The 21,076-nt window shown below is 39.4% G+C and overlaps 1 protein-coding gene across 5 annotated transcripts in view; it reads right to left on the minus strand.

Annotated features, from left to right (window-relative positions):
- The window catches only part of TRPM6 (transient receptor potential cation channel subfamily M member 6), a 94,209-nt gene that overhangs the window by 28,884 nt on the left and 44,249 nt on the right, over positions 1–21,076 (minus strand). For all 5 annotated transcript variants that reach the window (XM_030470160.1, XM_030470159.1, XM_030470158.1 and 2 more), the window contains 12 exons: positions 20,492–20,632; positions 18,631–18,765; positions 16,709–16,989; positions 15,421–15,649; positions 14,689–14,844; positions 11,828–11,962; positions 10,669–10,797; positions 8,307–8,558; positions 7,174–7,348; positions 5,471–5,585; positions 3,562–3,761; positions 442–574 (listed from right to left, as the gene is read on the minus strand). In XM_030470160.1, coding sequence (XP_030326020.1) covers positions 442–574; positions 3,562–3,761; positions 5,471–5,585; positions 7,174–7,348; positions 8,307–8,558; positions 10,669–10,797; positions 11,828–11,962; positions 14,689–14,844; positions 15,421–15,649; positions 16,709–16,989; positions 18,631–18,765; positions 20,492–20,632 — 2,081 coding nt within the window. The remainder of the gene's footprint in view (positions 1–441; positions 575–3,561; positions 3,762–5,470; positions 5,586–7,173; positions 7,349–8,306; positions 8,559–10,668; positions 10,798–11,827; positions 11,963–14,688; positions 14,845–15,420; positions 15,650–16,708; positions 16,990–18,630; positions 18,766–20,491; positions 20,633–21,076) is intronic.

A 21,076-nucleotide genomic window follows, 5' to 3' on the forward strand; every position in this document is an offset into this window, starting at 1 on the left:
AGACACTACAATGCAGTTAATGCTACAATGGTTATATGGTTATTTCTGTAAACAGCAGTTATACTCAATCACAAGCAATACCCTCGAAGTGTTCTTACACTGCTAAGCCTTTAAATAATAGTATGTACTGTATGCCATACTCTGGTTTTTGTGGTGCTACTTAGTCTGCAAAAGTGAAACTGACCAACACCTTACTGTACCCATTTAACCACCTGTGCACTGTACATATCTGGGGATGCAATTCTGCCAGCAAGGCATCCCAGCCAGGCCCGTCATGCCATTCAAACAGATACCTTACATTTCCATCAAATTAACAAGGCCTATGTATCTTATTGCTCCTCCTGTTCACAGTGGCCATACCTGTTCCAAAAGCATTAGCTTATCGAAGTCTTTTTATATGACAAATGTATACAAAGAGCACAAATCTGCAGCAAAACACACCTTTCTGTTGTCAGACGAATCCTTTCACTGTCACTGGAACTCTGGCTTTCATTCTTCTCATGAAAATACTTTTCCACACACTGTTCCTCGAAGTAATGGAGCTTCTTTAACTCCTCATCACTCAGGTACAGCTCTGAACAAAAGAGATAAGAGTCAGTATGAAGCATGCTGATAAATGTAATTGTTTATAAGCACCCATGATAAAAAAAGAAAACTGTTGGAACTGCTTTCCTCCCCCTCCCTTGACAAGAATGAGTCAGATGTAACTTCCATGAATTTGGGCTTATGTATGAAGACTCAACATGTCAAATACAGATAAACATGGGTTTTATCTTTCTGCTGCTCACAAACATGTATTTTCTCCCAATCTTTTTTTTCTGTATTTTGTTATGCCTGTGTGATGCACAAGACTTAGGTATAGGTTTGTAAGACTTACAAAGGTTTCACCATAATTTGGTCCAGGCATTCATTTAGGTCTAGTCACATAAAAAGTACAGTCCTTTCAAGCACTCAAAGCTACAAAGCTTTTTTTTCACCTAATATCTTCCCATGTTCATATGTATAAAACGTTAAGCAAGATTACTGGGTGAAGAAGAACACATTCAAAAATTTCAAACTCCACAGCATGGGCTGCTCATGATGCTATTCTTCTAGCACACCAAGACTTATGAGAGAACAGATTGATTATAAGTCAATATGAAGAAATGCATAAGGTGGCAAGCTGCTTTTCCGATCCAAAATCTGCATCTTCCAAGTTTCTTTTTTCTTTCCTTTTTTACATGCCAGAGTCCTCACTGTACTTGCTAGAGGGGTATCAGAGCCAAGCAACATGGCAGTGTTTGTCACAACTGTGTAGTACTAGGCTGCAACACTCAGCTCAGCAGGGAAGCCCCCTGCAGTGTTCTGGGGTACCCCTCTAGCTCCAAATAAGACTTGATCACCTTCTAGACTCTTTTCCCCACAAATCCATCTGTATTCTTGCCTCTAAGGCTCTACTCTCTATACCTTAGTATTTTCATTGATTTTCCACAGGGTGGCACTGGATGCTCATTACTAAACCCAGTTAAATATAATCACATCACAATTTAGGTAGAAGAAATTTATCAGGCAATACACAGGCATACAGAAAAGGCATTTAGAAAAGGCACCTAAACAGGAAAAATGTGTCTTTCTGCTAGAAGTGTAGGCACAGCATAAGCCGCCTTATACCCAAGGACTTTTATATGTGCAAAGCAGTGTTTCAGTTTTTCTTGTGCCTACTGCACCTTAGAAGGAAAACACCCTCTATGCTATGTCAGTGACTTACACTATGCATGCATATAAAATAAGCAGTGATACTTCAAAGGCAATCTGATGTATCCAGTCACGATGGAGGAGCTGAGCCTGAGAGCAGCAGTAAAGTAGCTCAGCATTGATTAGTTAAGCCCATTTTTGAACTCTGTAACCACCTGTGAGTGTGCCAGATATCTTCAGGGATTCAGGTTCAGCAGAGTGAAGCATAACCCAGGAGGGTCTGCTCACCTGTTCTTAGGCATCAAGGATGTACATCGCAGCAGGAAGGATGAAGCTGTATAATACTGTGGGCCAGCCTTTCCCAGTGTTTTTTTAGATAAGGTTACAGCCACCAGCCTCTTCTCCTCCACGTTCTCCTGCCTCACCCCACCAACCATCAACCCCCATTACTTGATTCATTCCCATCCCAAAATCTTGTTGTCCCCTCCCTGCAACGGAATCATAGAATTACAGAATGGTTTGGGTTGGAAGGGACCTTACAGATCATCTAGTTCCAAACCCCCTGCCACAGACATCGACACCTTCCACTAGACCAGGTTGCTCAAAGCACCATCCAGCCTGGCCTTGAACACTCCAGGGATGGAGCATCCACAGCTTCTCTGGGCAACCTGTTCCAATATCTCATCACCTCATAGTGAAGAATTTCCTCCCAATATCTCATCTAAATCTACCCTCTGTTTAAAGCCATTCCCCTTGTCCTGTCACCACATGCCCTTGTAAAAAGTCCCTCTCCAGATTTCTTATAGGCCCCCTTTAGGTACTGGAAGACTGCTCTAAGGTCTCACCTTCTCTTCTTCAGGCTGAACAAACCCAACTCTCTCAGCCTGTCCTCACAGGAGAGTTGCTCCAGCCCTCTGACCATCTTCGTGGCCCTGCTCTGGACTTGCTCAAGCAGGTCCACGTCCCTCTTGTGCTCGAAGCCCCAGAGCTGAACACAGTACTGCAGGTGGGGTCTCATGAGAGCGGAGTAGAGCGGGAGAACCACCTCCCTCAACCTGCTGGTCACACTCCTTTTGATGCAGCCCAGCATACAGTTGGTTTTTGGGCTGTGAGCACACACTGAATCTGGCTTATGTTGAGCTTCTCATCAATCAACACCCCCAAGTCTCTCTCAGGGCTGCTCTCAATCCAGTCTCCGCCCCACCTGGATTTGTGCTTGGTCTATACTACAATAGCTAGGGCTGCTCCTAGCAGAACTGCAGCAGCTGGCAACAGCTGGACAAGGAACTGGCATCACCTTAAAGAGGCATTATGAAGGACTCTGGGATGGAGAAGTCCAGTTGGGAAGGGTGAAGGAGGTGCGCTTCAGGTGCAGTGATGAGCCACTGCAGAAAGGGACTGAAGGAGTAAGGAAGTGAGAGGTCTCCGTGCTCGCTCTCTGCATCTGCCATCACTGGATCTCCTCTGTCTTTGGGCTCTGTGACTACTTTCTCTTGGCAATTAAAAAGGAATTGTTGGTCTTTTCAGGACAAATGTACAGAATGTGTACCTCCAGTATTGTAACCTTTCTTTCAAAACAAGGCTATTCATTCCTACAGAATAAGTTGCTGTCACTTTATTTCAGCTCAGAGTTGTGATGTATCTTGACTGAAGCACAGTATGCAGCACAGCAAAAGCCAAATACAAAGGAAAGCATTCCCCTAGTCATTTTTTTCCTACAAGAGTTCTTAGGCAGGCAGGTTAAATTCAGTTTCGCAAATAAAAACAGCCTCCTACCCAGAAAATCTTTTTTTTTCTCTTTGACAAACTGAACTACGAAGTGATGGGAGGCTGGCAAAACATTCCTCAAAAGCTATTTTGTTTGGTCCCCAGCTTAGCTCTGCTTACTTAGTCCAACATCACCTTCCTCTTGATCCAGCTCATTTGGAGGCTGATGGTGGAAGATGCAGTTTATCAGAAGTCCAATGTGGCTCAGAAGGATGAATGGTGGAGGCAGCCATGGCTTCTCGTGGTAGGTCATAATGTAGCGGTACCGATTGTACTTCCAGAGCTTGTTTGATATGGATTTCAAATCAAAATAAACATTACTGAGAAGAGAGATAGAGAGGGAAGGAGGGTGAAACACTCCTGTGAGGAATACTCCCAATACAGCACAAGATGCTTGTCTACAGATCTAATTTGACACTGAAGAAAAAGTCCCATCCCTCCAGTGAGGTAAATCAGCTTAGCAACTTTCATTTAACACAGCAGCAGCATGTGCCTGCAGCTACTGCACTGAGAATGAGATCTTCAAAGCTGCCTAACGGATTTGGAGATCCAATTCCCATTCACATTAATGGGAACTGGGCAAAAAATATCCCTGAAGTGGCTTTGAAATCTCAGCCAGATTATTTAAACATTAATACATAGCCTAACTGAGAATTCAACATTGTCTGCCTCTTTGGACTGGATTAAATGTAGAAGTCAGGCTAAGGGAAGAGTATTAATAAAACAGTTCTGTGCAATCCTCCTCAACAAAATACTTGCTGCAACAGGCAGCTTCACAAACAATTCTTCTGCAGAGTACTTTTTGGAGCCATGATATTACTAAACGTGACTGTTGCTGCACTGAATAATTTTCCATATCTACTATCATAAATCCAAGTACAGGAAAGCAACTTTGTGGTCCCTGGCTCTGCAACTTCAGTTGCACCATCATGAAACACACCCAGTATATAAACACAAAAACATGAGCTTTGCTTCTGGGAGCATAATTAAATATATTGCTCATACCCATTTTTGGTCCCACTTCTGGAACAATCAAATCACTAAGCAGAAGATTTAATATCATCATTGCTGAAGGTTTAAATCTAGAAATAATTCAAATTATAACTTCACAGCTGCATATTGGAAAAAAAATAAAAATGATGTCTTCCCACAATTTCAGGAAAGGGATTTCTAATTGGAAGTGGGAATAGAATGAGTTTTGATCATTCAGTTTTCTTGAATATTAATCACTACATTTCTCCTTTTGAATTTTTTTTAACCTATAGCTGACTTTTTCTTCACCAGAAATAGAACTCTAGGAAAAAATAATTAACTGCTTGGGTTAGACCACTCTTTACTAATATTTTACAGAACTTGATCCACTACAAGGATTTCCCTGTTAAAACTTCAAAGGTTAGAATTACTGTAAAGACACTGATTAATTACTATAGTGTAATACGAATTACTATAAAATTACTATAAAGACCCTTCCTACTCTGACAGCAGACATTAAAAAAGAGATAAAACCACTACATTCAGATTTCAGTCTAGAACACATTAACTTGCACCACATAACAGGAATTTTCAAATTATTTCCTAAAGGAAGAGCATGCTCCTACAAAGTCATTATTCTCTTCCCTTGAATACCTTCTCCATCTACCTGCCAATTGAAATCTTGGGCTATGCTATGATGAACAGGATAGCCCAAGACACTCTCAGCACAACAAATACAAGTTTTAGGAACAAACGACAAATTAATCTGGAGCTGAATTAATGTTCTTTGTTTGCCAGCTTGTTATCCACTTTCAGAGAGTCAGATTCTGTTTAAATGGCAAAACAATTTTGGTGTCTGCTCACCATCCCCCTCCTCCCACCCTCCTGCTTCCACTGTGGTTTTTTTTTATTTAGCTTACTCCCATGGAAGATGGGGTAACAACCACCATCAACATGCCCCCTGCTGGGGCATTTTTGGTGAAAAGTTTTTGTGGAAGTGTTGGCAGAACATCTACTAGTTGCTTTTGCTTTGGTATCAATTTACCATGGTACCTACTTAAAGAAAGCAATCAGCAAGTTGACCATGATAATGTACTGCACAAAGAGGTAAACAGCCTGGAGGAATGGTGTAAGGAAGGAGCCAGGAGGACAGTCTTCATTGGTTTCACAGACTGAAAGTGAAGAACATACAGAGCATGATTACAATGGAAATCAGAGCAAAGCACAGCAATGGCATGTGCTCCTCTTTTGCTCCAAGAAACAGAACAGTCCTCATTACTTTCACAGAGATACATTATTAAATTTCCAACTAAAAAGTCTATCTCCACTTAAAGGAGATCTGAGACCTCTTTGTGATACTACTTCTCCATAGTTTCCATTGCAGTTCAGAAGCTACAGACACTGTTTCATAGATACGAGTTCTTATACCAGTCACCCTGACTTTCTGTTAAGGGGAAAATGATGCAGCTGAAATGTATTTGGGAGATGGCACACACTCAAGTGAACTGAAATCCAAATCTCTGATCCTTAAAGAAAGTGTCAAAGATTTCACTGACTCTACTGTGGAAAGGACACAGCACAAAGGCTGCTTTATCAGTAATGGAGTGTTATTCCTTTAGAGCTTCAGTAAGATCACATGTACTCATGTGCAAAAGGATATATGGCTACTAATATCCATAAGATGAAGCAACAAATCATAGAAACTAAGGGATCCTTCTTAAAGCTTTTAAATTGTCAAAATACTTTTCAGTCTTTATGATTTTTAATCAAATTTTAGATCTTTAATGAAATTTTAAAAAACATTTATAAAGCAGCAGCCCTAAATTGAGGACATATTCCACAGCATAAAGAGTCATTAGAAAAATCATAGCTTTATTTGGGAAGTGTCAAATTTCAAAAGGTTTAGCATAAATAAGTGATTAAATGGATTAAACTGTGCAACTTAACAGTGTGCTTTCATTAAAAGAATTATGACTTATATAATCAAAATACGTAGCCACCATGTGACTGTTTTAGAAATAATAATAGATGCAATACCTAAAATTATGTTAATGAATCAGATCTATACTGAACTGTGAATCTTAAATATATGTATCTATTTGCATACCCACTTTTCTGTTTTAGGGACGGTTTACTTGTAGCCATCACTTAGCAGCATGAGAGTGCCTTCCATCTGTAATGCTGAAATACTTCCTGTAGTGCATGGTTCTTCTCTGTTACTAAGACAAGGTCAAAACCATAACCATTGGTTCTATTTTTCCTGTGTTCAACTGGTTTATCTGTTTTTCAAATGATGCCAGATAACTCTTACTTTGATGAAAAATATTTTTTCCTTATTTTTCCTTTTTTTTTGTTATTCCTTTATTCTTTCTTCCTTTAAGGCAACTTTGTAGTCTTTCCTCCAAGAGATCAGCAGCTTTGGATTTGCCTAATTAGAAATTCATTTCACTGCCAGATCCCCTGACCACGAACTAGCTTAATATTAGTTCCTATGTGCTTTTCTCTGAGCTTTGCAATATACTTAATTTGAAAAGCTAAAGTTGAAGGTTTTAAAGCTTAATCTTTATTTTTAACAAAGAAACTAATATTCTCACCTTTATTCATGCAGTATAACTCGTTAAGGACATGTATATACTGGAATCAAAATTGTTTGAGAAAGAATAGACTCTGCATGTAATCAAAACTCTAGTAGCCCAAAGCAGATATGTTTCTGCACATATTAAATTTAAGGCGTTGAGCTGTACTGTGAAAATTACCTACCATCTATTTCTCCAGCATAGACCTCACCAAATATCATCCAGTAAGGTTGAAATACAATGTCTCGTGCCAAAGTCCAAGAAGGAGGCTCTTCTGGTGAAAGGATTGCCTTTCGTGACACTCCAAAACTCAACAGGACTATGGCCATCATGACCACAATATAGAACATGTTTGCTGTCTGGAAGATATGTGCGCATGAAAGAATTAGCTGTGCTGATTATATGTAAAGGAAATACATTTTAAGGAAGAGCATCAATCACTGCTTTTCCAAATCACAACCGAGAAACAGGGCTAATAATCTTAATATGCTAAAAGAAATAAAAATATTTCATTTCTATGACCTGGATTACCCACATGTTTTGTAGAAGTTAAAGTCATCCTGGACCAAGAAGGGTACAAGTTCTACTTGCCTCTCAAGTACCTCTTAAGGTCTTGAGCAAGATTTGAAAAATGTAGAGACCTTATGATGGTGCTTTTCCTCAGTGGTATTTCCTCCAAACTAAGAGCAAGGAATAGCAGTGAAAATTATTTTGCCTTCTAACACTGCATTGGAATTACTATGCAAGACAGAATATAAAAGTATTAATAAGATAGTTCCCAATAACTGAGGGAAATTACAGTGGGAATCTGCAGATGTCCCTCAAGACTAGGCTGCAGTTCAGCAGTAGTTCTTACACCAAAAGAGAAAAAAAGATTAACTTTGATCTCAGAGAAATTTTGCCAGCTAAAATGGGATATAATTATTTGAATCAAAATGTAAAATAATAATGAGACAGTTTCCAGGAGCTGGGGGAATTATCTATAGTAGTGAGCCTGTCTGCAAGAGACAGTGATTTTTCTTTCTCCTGTTATCAAGCTGGATCAGAAACTCAACTCAAATGCAAACCTTCTCTAAGGATCTAAGCAAAAATGGCTTTTGTGAATAAATTCAAATAATGAATAAATTAGAGAGAACTGAAATCTGATAATGGTCAACTTACAAACAGAAAAAGATAGGGTATTTTCAGTTAATACATTCACTATGAATTAGGTGACCTCTCCTTTGACCATCATTCTTTTGTGTCACTTCTGACCTTTACACATTACTGCATAGATACCTTAACTACAGAACTATTTCTCCAAAGCATGATACTTACCATTTTCCCAATCATTGTCAGGTATGGGCCAGCATGCTGATTCACAGCAAAAAGATCAAGGAGTCGAGCATACCAAAATATTATATCCAAGCAGTAAAGTAGCCTCCCTGCAGTTTGAACAGGGGGTTTGGACCAGCGCAAGCCAAAACCAATCATAAACAGGATGATAGCTATAGAATCAGTAAAATTCCAGTATTCATAAATCCACACCTTCACTTTTTGGAGGAATTTTCCAGGTTCTGAGATAAATACCTGAGTAGAATGGGGGGGAAGGGGGAACAAAACAAAACTCCATTAAAATCACAGATACATTCTTTAACCTTTCCTGTCTGAGTGGTTTTATGATATTTGTGAATGTGTAATTTTTTCCTTTTTTTAATTTTTGCAGTCGCATGTACTGCATATTGCCATTCACTGCCAACCAAGTTTGTAATTGCTCAAGTATGCCACGCTTAAGGAAAGATTCTGAGCCTGAACCCATTCCGTAAAGAGCACGTTCCTCAGCAGAAAAGAGCAGCCAGTATAGACTTGTTATGAGTATGTATCATTATAAATTAACAAGCATTTTCTAGAGGAATGGTCATGACCTGCAACAGCCCTTTCATAAGCCCCTAAGTCATGGAAAGTACCAACCTAACCTTGCTGATGGGAAAATAGCCAATGCTTTTATTTCAGACTGAAAATATAAAGAAAGATCCTTGTATTCCACCAAGGACATGCTAAAAAAAGGAGTGCTGGCAACTAGCAAGGTAAAGAATTAAATGTTCACTCCTTGAACTGTGAGCTGCCCCAAAGGGATTTTAAGCTTCACTGAGCAAATGTGTGAAGTGGAATCTTTGAAAGACCATAAATAAAACCTCTGCATATTACGCAAGAGAAGCCAATTACACAGTGCTATGTAAGATCATACTGATAAGTTCCAAGCAAAGGTGAGATTTTGAAATGTTACGCCCTGAGCCTGCAGGAATTTAAGCAGGTGAACACATTAATGTAAATAAGTGAACCTACTCAATTCAGCTGGACTAACTTGCACGAGGAGCTAGTTGCAGGATCAGGGCCTAAGGCTTTAGTGATTAGTTGATACAATCTAGAGAAATAGAGGTTTGCAGTTATATATAACAAGGCCCTCAGCAGCTAATTAGCTGCACGTGTAAGACACAGTGTCCTATAAAGTCTTTGCCAGCAGATGAGAACCAGTACATGTACAAAGAAAATCAAGCAGAAGACATGAATTTCAAAGTCTCCAATAAATGTTAATGTATAGAAGAGCTGATGTTTCCACTGCTCCACCATCAACATGATGCAACAGCACAACAGTGATTTCCAAAGTGCTTGCTATTTCACATTCAATTTTTAACTCCATTAGAAAATTCTCATGTTGATTTTTTCAATTTTATCTCATGCAGACACAGAATTTGTATGTTTATTCAAACTTCACTATATTCCCAGCATTTCTGCTGTCCCTTGAAATTCTTCACCTCTCTTATACTGATGTCACAGTCTTCTGAATAATCTGTTGTAACAGCATCCTTCACTCAGAACTGACTGCTTTTTTACATTTTACTCCTCTAAAAATATAGCATTTCAAATGTCATATAGAAGATAATTTATACTACTGTTGTTTACTATGTGCTGAATCAGTGAAAATATGTTCAATAAGATAAAATAATTTGGGAAATACACAGCTGTATTTGTCTCCAACCTCAGGTTTGGAGTGCAATTTGTGTTCAGAAGCTCAGATTTAATCAACTGCAATCAATTGCAGTTAATTTTGATTGGAATGTCATTTTTCCATGCTCAATGAACCCAGCATTAAAAGTTGATGGTGGGGTTTTTTTTTCCAGTTTCGTTTTTAGAGGGTCAGTTAGACTTGATAGAGAGACATAGATTATTCTATACATTAACACTTATTAATTGGTAACAATGTCAGCACTCAGACTAAATATCTAGAGACAAATTCCATGTTCGTTATAAGAAATCTAATGGTCCACTTCAAAAAAAAATGAAACAAGTGCCTACATTGGGGCTACAAATCTCAGTTCAGCACCATCACTCTCAAGCAACCTGTACTTTTCCACTGGCTTTTCACTGAACAATAGAGATTTAAGGACAAATTTTAAGATGCATTTTCAAAACTCAAGTACTGGTCCTCAAGTAGAAGACTTCTCAGACATAAATGTCCTGTGTAATTCTTTCCTCTGCTAAATTCTCTACAAAAAGAATGGAGGATTTGGCATTCTTATTTTTATTCTCTGGTTTACAATACATTCTCTATAGGTGAAAAGTGTGAATGGAAAAGCTTACCTCCCTGACTTTTTCAATACATTCTCTATAGGTGAAAAGTGTGAATGGAAAAGCTTACCTCCCTGACTTTTTCAATAGCAGTGCTGAAAATATAAATGATAACAAGCCACTCTTGCACACTTGGTCTTGGTTCCATCTTCACCAACACAGTGTAAGTGAAGAGCATGAGAAAAACCATGTACGCCATCTACAAAACACACCATATACAATCTATATGCACAAAAATCTCGAACAGATTTCTGCAAATATATTAACAGGTAATTAGTCTGACTATATGGATTCAAACTAGTGGGTCCTTGTCAGATTTTTGAGCCCAAAATCTTTCCTCCAGTTCTCCAAAGTATTTTTTATGGGAATATCCTTAAACATCACTTGGAAATTGGTGCTTTAGTGCTGAAAAATGGGAGCAAAAGATGGACTATTGCAGCATATGTTCACCTAGGCTCCAAACCCATGTATGCAACACACTCTTTTATCTGCACACATCACTTGAATGTAAAGGCAGTGGTATGCTTTTATCCTAACCTTCTATAGGAGCAAGTAATCATTCTACTTGAATCACTGCTGGTTGCCTTCCAAAACACAGGAAGAACAATATCAGGCGGAAAGCACATATTTTAAAGGTACCAGAACATGCTATAAATGTATCTGAGATACTAGATTAATAGGTTATAAAGCAGTTAGCCACACCCTGTTAAAGAAGTAACATTTTATGTATGTACATAGTGGTCTGACCCAACAGGCAGCCTAATCTTAAACATCCTAAGATCTACTGACACAGTGTTGATTATTAAATTTTATTTAATAAATGCATATTACTCTATAGCAAATGGTCTCTTACAGATTAATATTCACTCCTTCAGAAGCAGCTCCTAAAGAAAGGGAAACGAATATCTGTGAGGTATTTAAGTCCCGCTTCAAATCTATCTCTACATGTGCAAATAACCACTGTAAAAAAAAAAGCTGTGCTCGGGTTTTTCTTTAGTTCTTTTTTTTTTTTTTTTTTTGTTATTTTTGGTTATGTTTTTAATGCAGCTGCATGATTTTACAGAAAAACTTTTCACTTCGTTGTAAGAGAAATATTCAAGCGTCTTCCCATCCACCCCCACCACTAAGTGGCTGCAAAACCATGCTACGCAAAGTAAAAGTCACACTAAGTGGTATTTGAAAGATCGAAGGAGTGTTTTGGCATTCCAAGTTCTAGCATGATGACCAACCGTGTGAAACCAGAACTTGACAATTGGTGCATTGTAGAACTCATAGATTTTTCTAGTGCCAGGCAGGTTTCCTTGTCCACCATCTACTTGGGTTTCATCAGACTTCTGTGCAACCTTCTCCATGTCATAATCCTTCTTTAAAAGGAAACAGTATTTTAAAAGTAAGAAATCATGGTCTATTATTGCAAAGGTTGTGTCATGTTAAAGACAAGACAGGCACAGATGCTTAAGCTTTGTTCTGAATATACAAACCATTACTGTAACTTGATTTTGTCTGGTTACAACCATCTCATCTGCAATAATCAACATGCACACTTTTCCACTATAAATACTCATTTAGAGTTTGCTTTATCACTACAGGCAGCAGATTGGGTGTCAGCAGACCTGAGTCAACTCCTGTTTCTGACACACATTTCTTTCAGTCTTTAAGCAAAGTCAATCACTCTGTCTCCCTTTCCCCATCTGTGAAATACAGATAAATAACAGCTCCCAATATGACATAACTGTGTTAGCTAGAACTCCACTGACAACTGTGTGACATTTTGAAATAAGGAAATGAGCATCGCATTTCTACGCATGTATACAGTTGCACAGAAAATGTCAAGGTAGTGAAATTCTAAATACAGAATCTAATTCCTATTTTTGACATAGTGTATGCCTGATTAGAAGATGACAACGAAATAAGTACTCTCTTACAAAGATCTGCCTACAAAAATACAGTTAACTTCTTTATTAACTTCAGTAAAATAAAATGTAAAAAAAAAAGGCAAACACACTTGATTCTGTATTCAGAGTTTGACACTTGTCTGAGTACCACTCTGAAAGTACAAATACCTGATTGCTGCTGAAGCCTAAGAAGTGCCGAAGACACACAGAAGTGGGCAAGTGACACAACCATAAGATGCTTAAAGGAGTTTTCAGAGATGAAGGAGAGAGGCCTGAGGAAACTATAAAAAGCTAAGAGCAGGGAAAGGCTGAGGGAACCAAACTGCCTTGTTCAGTTTTGTTTCAGTGCTGGCCAAATTCCTTGACTATAATCAATGCTAAAACTTACTGCTACTAGACCTCTGTAGTATACTATTTTTTATGTGACATAGTTACCCATAGTACATAACACTTCCTTGGTTTATCAGGGGAAAACTGGGGTTTTTTTCATCACATTAGACCCAGAAAAGTGCTAGACTGGAGAATGTGATAAACAGAATCATCCTAATCTGTTAACATGAGATCCTCCACGGTGAAGGAGAGAACTGTCCCATGAAAGAGTGCAATTTCCAGCTGCAGAAGGTCACTGGAACTCATGACTGTGTGTGAATGATGCTGTATATGGCACATGAACACTGCTGAAATTGTCTGTTAATTTTTCTATTATATTTCTTATGAGAGTATTTAAGAAAAAGCCATAGCTTGGCCTTTCATCTTAAACAACAATCTGTAATAGATAAAAACATAAGTTAAGCTTATTGCTAGCCCAGGAAGGAAGCAGCCCTGTCTGAGGCAGTCAGAAAAATGCTTGCACACATTGCTGTGTTGCCTTCTATCAGACCCCAGGGGTGCTGCAAATTACAACTGGCTTGTCCTCTGTATCACAGCTTTTACCTAGCCGCATAAAAAGCATTTTTGAACTGACTATATTAGAAAGGCACCGGAGGAGATAATGGCTTCCAGCATTTTTCTGCATCAGGGAAAAAAAGCACAAGTGTGGCATTGGCAGGCCTACCATGCTGCTGTGAAAGCCCCCAACAACAATTGCCTCTTTTTTATTTTGCACAAATTGAAAGTTAACTGAGAAGGTCCCAAACTTATCTGCTGTAAGGTAAGCAGAGCTGAGCAAAGAGATAGCCTGCCAGCTCTCACCACTTGACAATCCTGCTTTCACTGGTTAGCACCTCACCAACATTTACCCTTTTGGATGGCAATTCTCCATGTCTGCAGTCTATCTCAGGCTGAAAACTTTTGGAAATTTTCTGTTCAAGGAATGTTTTGTGGAGAATGAGAAAAAGAAAGGACAGGAAATTCTGCTTAGCAGAAATCTGGGAGAATTCATATCCTTAAAGGCAAAGACTTGTTCTGGAGACTCCCCACAGGAGACAGGCCTAAGAAGGAGTTTTGCACAACCACAGGTACCTGCAGAGTATTTCAGGACTCAGTTCAGGTGACTAAACCAAAAGCACAGTGTTTCTATTGTGCTTTAAATGCCACCTCTGCTAGGCTCAAGTGATGCAGAAGTAGAGATAGATACCCTGTTTTTTAACAAGCAGGGCAGGAGCTACACCTCTGGAAGGGCTATGATCTAATTCAGGAAACAGAATCTCAAGGAGAAACTAAGAGCAAAGAACAACCATGGAGAGGGGGAGAGGCTGTGCTGAGATGTGGGACAGAGACTGCTAACCAGAAAGAGCAGGAGGAAGGAATGAGTTTGAGAGGACAGGACCTGAACTGCCTCAGTTCTGCTGTTTCCCTGCTTTGGACAGCTTGACTGGGCAATATGAATTGAATTTTATGGATGTGATTTCTTTGTACGATATGAAACCATTCTTTGATTATTTGATATACGAGGTTATATAGGTATTCATCTGCAGCTTGAATAGACTGTGCTTTAAAATACCTGTGTAACTGACAGATAATTATAATCTCATTATACTTCTGTGAGGTTGGGAAGGATTTTCTCATCATGACCAATACAGAAGTGACACCCAGGAGATAAGGGACTTGTCCAAGGTCACTTCAGTCTCACCAGCTAGGGATTAAACAGTTCTTGAGAACTGGTTCCTGGCATTTCCAGCTGGTCACCTTCTCCTCACTTCTCAAGATTATATGATGGTAAACAGACACATCCTGACACAAAAATGCAGACTAACCAGAGATGAGGCATCTTTAGAGCTGACTGGGCTCTGATCTCCATGATACCATGTGAACTGGTGGAAGTCTTGAGACTGAGGTACATGAGACATTTCTGCCTTGCTTTTAAACTCCAGCATCAAGATGGTGGGAGGCAGGAGAATACTCATAATGACCTAAAAGAAATACACAAATTTCAGGAAATTAATTCAGCAGTGATACCATAGACCTAATACAACAGCCCTGTGTGGTGTTGGCACAAACCTAGGAAAATTCTCCTAGGCTGGGAAGCAGCCACCGATCTAGGGAATCTCTCTACCACACTCCTACAGCCTCCAAACTAATGTGTTGCTCTTGACTGTTTTGTGGCTTTGAAGAGTGCCATGGTATCTGGGGATACTTTAGATACTGGTCCCTATGTCCAGAGAGCATTCCTCCCATCAGCAGCTTTGCCAGAGAACCAGCAAAGCAGGGCAGTGAGAGCAGGTGGGAAGGGACTGAAGGGTGCTGAGAGAATGGGAACAGCAAAAATACCTTAACAAAATACATTTCTCCTAATGTCATCCCACAGATACTTTTGTAAAGAAGTAAACCAGAAGCAGGTACTGTTTGCCCTCCCTTTCTTTTCTCTTTTTTTTTCTTTTCTGTGCACATTCCAAACCATGCTTAAGCACATCTCTCTGAAGCTGCATTAGACATGTTCATAACCACAAGACATGTATGAAGCATCTGAACAGCTAGACTTATGCTACCTTAAACCAGGAGTTCTTCCGCATTTTCAGGCGTCCCATCCACATATCAGTCAGCAGCATCTGTGTGCAAGTATGGGACACGAAAGGCCTCAGCCCCACAGACACTGCTAGTTTTAAGCAAGTTGAGTTGCTCCAGTTTTTCAGTTCATAGGTCAGCAACTTCATGGCCATCTGCTCATTTTGTTTGAATGCTTTCTCCAGCACATCTAAGGCAAGTTGCCCAAATTCCCTAGAGAAGAAAGAAATTAACAGTTCATACAACAGGGATCCACTGAAACTCAGAATCACTGCTGCAAAGAGATTGGTTTAAGAAGTCCATTAATTAAAATTCAGCTAACAATCTCAATGAGTATGCCTTCTCCCGTTTTTCCCATTGTTTTATCAATGTATCTAGTGAAAAATAATTTCAGGAGTAGACCTAACTATTTAGTCCTATTCACAAGATTTAAGGTCATCCTGTTTTCTGGGGTTTTATTTATTTTGTCCATGATCCCATTCAGCGATCAAAACAGACCCTATGAAGTTCTGTATATTTCATTCAACAATGGATTCATCACCACTGTGGGCAAACATTGCATGCAGTTGCAAAAGCCTCTTCTTTGATGGTGGCTCTTTAAACATCTCTGTAGGGAAGACTCCTCAAGGAAGACACACCTTCCTTTAAATTAAGCATTGTAGCTACATATAAAACAAGACAGCACATCTTATTGTACTCCGAGGCATGATGACTATAAAGCAAAAAAATATGTCATTAAGAAGAAAAACTACCAGAAAACACAAAGTGAAACTACAAACTTTAAGAAAATTCTTGGTCTACTTCATGTTTTATGCACTCAGTTATTTCACCATACATTTTTCTTTAGGTCTTATACTGAGCAGGACTTAAGCACTAATTTTAGTTTGCTTATTACCACATGGTACAGGTTTGAAAAGTCCAATGCATGTGTGCCATATGGCTTTTTAGCAAGCTGAACTGGAAGGGAAGCTATAAGGGAAATCTCCGTCTTCCACGACCATTTAGCAGACAGTAAGGCATGCATTACTCACCTATATTTTAGTTTTCAAATAAGCTACTAGGTAAGATGCTAATAGCTTTCCTTTAACTCTTGACCAGACTGATACATAGCACCATTATATAATACAACTAGCGTGCAGCTGAAAGTATTTCTTTCACACCCGATAGTCCATGGCACCACTAACCTTACAAACTCTTAGTGGATTACAAAAATATCTAACCATTCAAAGCACTGCAGAAGATTATTAACTGAAGCAAAGGGAGAAGTCATACTTTGAGTACTTCTTGAGTTCTTCTGAAGTGTCATCCACCATGTTGCTCTGTTTAGCTTCATGTGCCATCGCCCTGTAGAGTTTACAAGCCACAACGGCTTTGACCATGGCTTCCTCTCCATGCTGCCAGAAGAACATTGCCATCTTCTGCCTTTTCATTAATACTGCCCAAACCAGGAGGTCATTATATGGGTATATAAAGCCAGATGACTCATAGTTCTCTGCAAAGTTTATATCCTCTTTTGATTTCTTCTTACACTTATGGAAAGCAGTGGTTCTTTCCTATAAATTTGTTTTTCAAAAAAAGAGAATCTCAGTGAATGGTTGAGCTTCAGAGTCATGAAAATAAAAATGCATGCAAGTCTGAATTACAAGTAGCAAACCATTTGATCATTATATATGTTTAAGTCATAAACCACAGCTAGGATCACATTCAGATTACCAATGCTAAGAAGCTGGTAACATTAGTGGAGGAAAAACACTCCCTGCTTTGTACCCATGTCATTTACAGCCTTCCCTTCCATGGTGTTGGGAAGTCTCCAAACCCCATGATACCAAGATCCTACTTCACTCTTTTCTTGTATTTTTGTCGTGATAGAGGAAAAAGCAATCAGTAGATCGAAATATATACAATGGACCATGAAGGCTGTGTGGTGACCTCATAGCAGACCTTCAGCCGTAGCTGAATGAGGCCTACAAGGATGCTGGGGAGGGACTCTTCATTAGGGATTGTAGTGGTAGGACAAGGGTTAACGGGTTCAAACTTAAACAGGGGAAGTTTAGATTAAATAAAAGGAAGAAGTTCTTTACTGTGAGGGTGGTAAAGCACTGGAATGGGTTGCCCAAGGAAGTTGTGAATGCTCCATCCTTGGTGGTGTTCAAGCCCAGTTGGACAGAGCCTTGGGCGACATGGTTTATTTAGTGTGAGGTGTCCCTGCCCATGGCAGGGGGGTTGGAACTAGATGATCTTAAGGTCCTTTCCAACCCCAACCATTCTATGATTCTATGATTATATGACTTGTCATACTTCAAGATTATTTTTACTGTCTTCCATATTTGTAATGTAATCTTGCTATATACTCATGTCTGGATATTTCTCCATTAAAGGCAAAAAAAAATCTTACTGATATGTGAGATATCTCAGTGCTATAATGGGTTCATTAGTTGCACTAATTCCAACACAGCCATTTAAATTCATTCTACTTTATGTTTTGTCTGTCAGATATATGTATGTGGCCATCTTTGTTCTTTTATCATTATTTCTCTGAAAGAAAATATTCTGTCATCATTTTCCGGCTATAGATTTGTAGAATCAACTAGGTTGGAAGAGACCTTTAAGATCACCAAGTCCAACCAATTACCCCAGTGCTGCCAAGACCACCACTAAACCATATATCACTGAGGGCCTCATCTACACGGTTTCTGAACACTTCCAGGCACAGTGATTTCACCACTTCCCTGGGAAGCCTGTTCAATGCCCGATCAGCCCTTCTGTGAAGAAATTTTTCCTAATATCCAATCTAAACCTTCCCTGGCATGGCAGGCTTACTGTAGCACTTTAATAAGAAACCATGAGAAAACATCAGGAAAGCCAGAGAATTCCTACCATTGCTTCCAAATAAGAAGAGTTTTCACCCACAAGTGATGTTCAGAAATTTGGCAATATTACATTTCAGTGAACAAAAGCCCTTAGAAACAAATGGATGGAAGTTAAACAGTATCACAAGGGGCATCTGAGCTTGATTTCCACAATAAAATTACCAGACGTACTTCATGAACAGCAAACAGTAAAATGTTGCTTCCACTGGAATTTAAGTAGAATTATGATAAATAACCTGACCGGCATATGTCTAAAATCTCTCAATAAAATCAGTAGCAGCCTAATATGTAATAAGCAAAGTCTAGAATAAGCGATTATATTACCTTGTATTTGTAAGGCTGTGCTGTTCTGAAGAACTGAGAATGCAAAGTACTTTCAGCAGATCCCATTCTGCTACCCGACTGATTACTCTGATGAAGCGAATGAGACAAGCTCTGGGAAAAGCTGGAAAGCACTCTCTAGATCCGAAGGCATACCACAAAACACAAGGAAAGAAATGCAAATTAGAGATTAAGTTTGCCTGGACTTATCTCCGATTACAATGGTGTCTGTAGGAACTGATGTTATTCAAAGACTAGTGAGTCAGTGATCGCTGTAACTACCACTGCAGATTATGCCATCAAAGAAAAAATACCCTGTTTCATATCTAATTTAAAATATATATATTTTTCTGAATCTCTGAACTTAAAACACTGATTTCCCCAATAGTGTACGCCAATTACAACAAAAAGAGGGCTTGCACCAGATTGAAATCATCCAACCTAGAAGGTTTTCCAAGTGCCCACCATAAAAAGTGCCACAAGTTCTCTAAACGACAGAAGTTCTCTGAACTTTTTGCTGACCATTTCCTCTGAAGAACAGCATGTCTAGCATCCCTGGGCATTTTGTTCAGTGTTGGCTCAGAGGGAAGAATTTTAAGAGCTAAATCACTAATACTCTTTCCTGCAGTTCCTAGTTATATGATCATGTTATATGACCTTGACCCATCCCTGTTAAGGTTGTATTTCATGAGCACACAGTGAAAACATTACAACTTCTCAAATATATCTTTTTAAGCATTGTATTAAGCCAGTGACATACAGGAAGCTCTGTCTCTATGTTTCTATTAACTTCAAGGAATAGTTTTCATTATTTCTTCTCATTTTCCCTGATCCCCCCGAAGTTCTTCTATTAGTCATGAAAGCAGTACATGGGGATAAGAGGTTTTTGTGGTTTGTTTTTCAACATATGGAAGTACTTCAATCAAAGCCCAGTTCTGCTCTGACAACTGGAGAGAATTCTTATGCAGTAAATCCGCTCCCTCTGTGATGCTGGCAATGTTACTCGGCTAATTTATTGAGAAGTTTGAGCTGTTTTCAAGTTGCAGGTTTTGGAAAGCCGATGGGGAAAAGTTACGTGCTAGTATGTTTGCACACTGTTGTTCTGGGGCAGTTTGTTTGTTTGTAGACGTGATGCTACTGATATGCAGGCATAGGACAATGCTATGCCATACAGTGAAATACTTAAGCATCTAGAAGGTGCAGAATGGCATGCATGTCCAAGCACAATCTCTCTGCCTGCACAAAGCCACTGCATCATGAATGCAGCCTGGCACACCCAGCATGAGGCTTCCCCTGTGATGACCAGTGTAACATGGAAAAATCTCTGCCAGGCAAACACAGCTCACTGGCCTGGGCAGGAAGATGCACCACAAGCACTGAACTGCTTCTAAAAGGTAAGAGCTTTGCTCAAAACTAGGGTCAGGGATCTCCATGTTGCTCTTCACTATGCTATGCTGGCATGCCTGTTGAATTCAGTATTTCTGTGACATGATTCAAGCTGCACGAGCAGAAACATGCAACTGCTTTGTAAAAGGGAAAACGGTGATTGGTTCATCCTTGCTGATCTTTTCTGATGGATGACAGACCAAGAACACAACCCAGCTACCAGACACAAAGGTAAATTTACTGAACTAATAGTTAATTTAACAATCACCGGTGGTCTTGGAGTAGCTTGGGGAGCGATTTATCTGTTTTATTTGCAACCTCTCCACAGCTGGCAGAGATTCACGAAACAGACAAGCATGGCATATATTTAACTGATGCTCATCTGAAAACATGAACCACAATGACAACCTGAACTAGCTTCAGCTATGACATTTTGACTTTTCTTGGTGAACACTGGTAGCCATTTCACAGAATTTACCTTGTGTTTTCTGCAGAGGTCATTGTAGAGAATTCGGAAATGCTTCCTTGTGTAGCTGCTCCGGTAAGCTCCACCAAGGAGGTATTCTATCACCAGCCCAATATCAATCAGTGATATCTTGTAATCCAAAGAAAGAGTATTCTGAAACACCAAATGTTACATGCATTTCATGATGCTATTATATACATCATTCAACCATGCCAAAGCCCTACTACTATGAGGGCAGTCTGGAAAAAGATACAGCTGAGAGCTCCTGCCTCTGTCAGGAAAGTGTACACACTCATTAGGCATATGAAACTCCCCTAGGAGGGAGAACGCAGGCATGTCCACATTTTCAGCCTGAAAAGTGTGATATCTACAGTCCACTGCACCCACATCGCATAGGGATGTATACTGCAATGTTCACAAGACCAGCTGCGTTCAACAGCAAGGGTAATTGTTCCTCAGGTTAATTACCAACAGCCAGGGAGACTGATAAAAATCTTCTTCTTATAACAAGAGAAAACTGTCATGGTATGATTTGCTCATTAAACTAGTTCCTTAGTTAAAAATGAAGAAGTGGCTGAAGTATGTATTTAATGTTGT

The sequence above is a fragment of the Strigops habroptila genome, chromosome Z (genome assembly GCF_004027225.2).
Source record: "Strigops habroptila isolate Jane chromosome Z, bStrHab1.2.pri, whole genome shotgun sequence".
In the NCBI taxonomy this organism is placed as follows: domain Eukaryota; kingdom Metazoa; phylum Chordata; class Aves; order Psittaciformes; family Psittacidae; genus Strigops; species Strigops habroptila.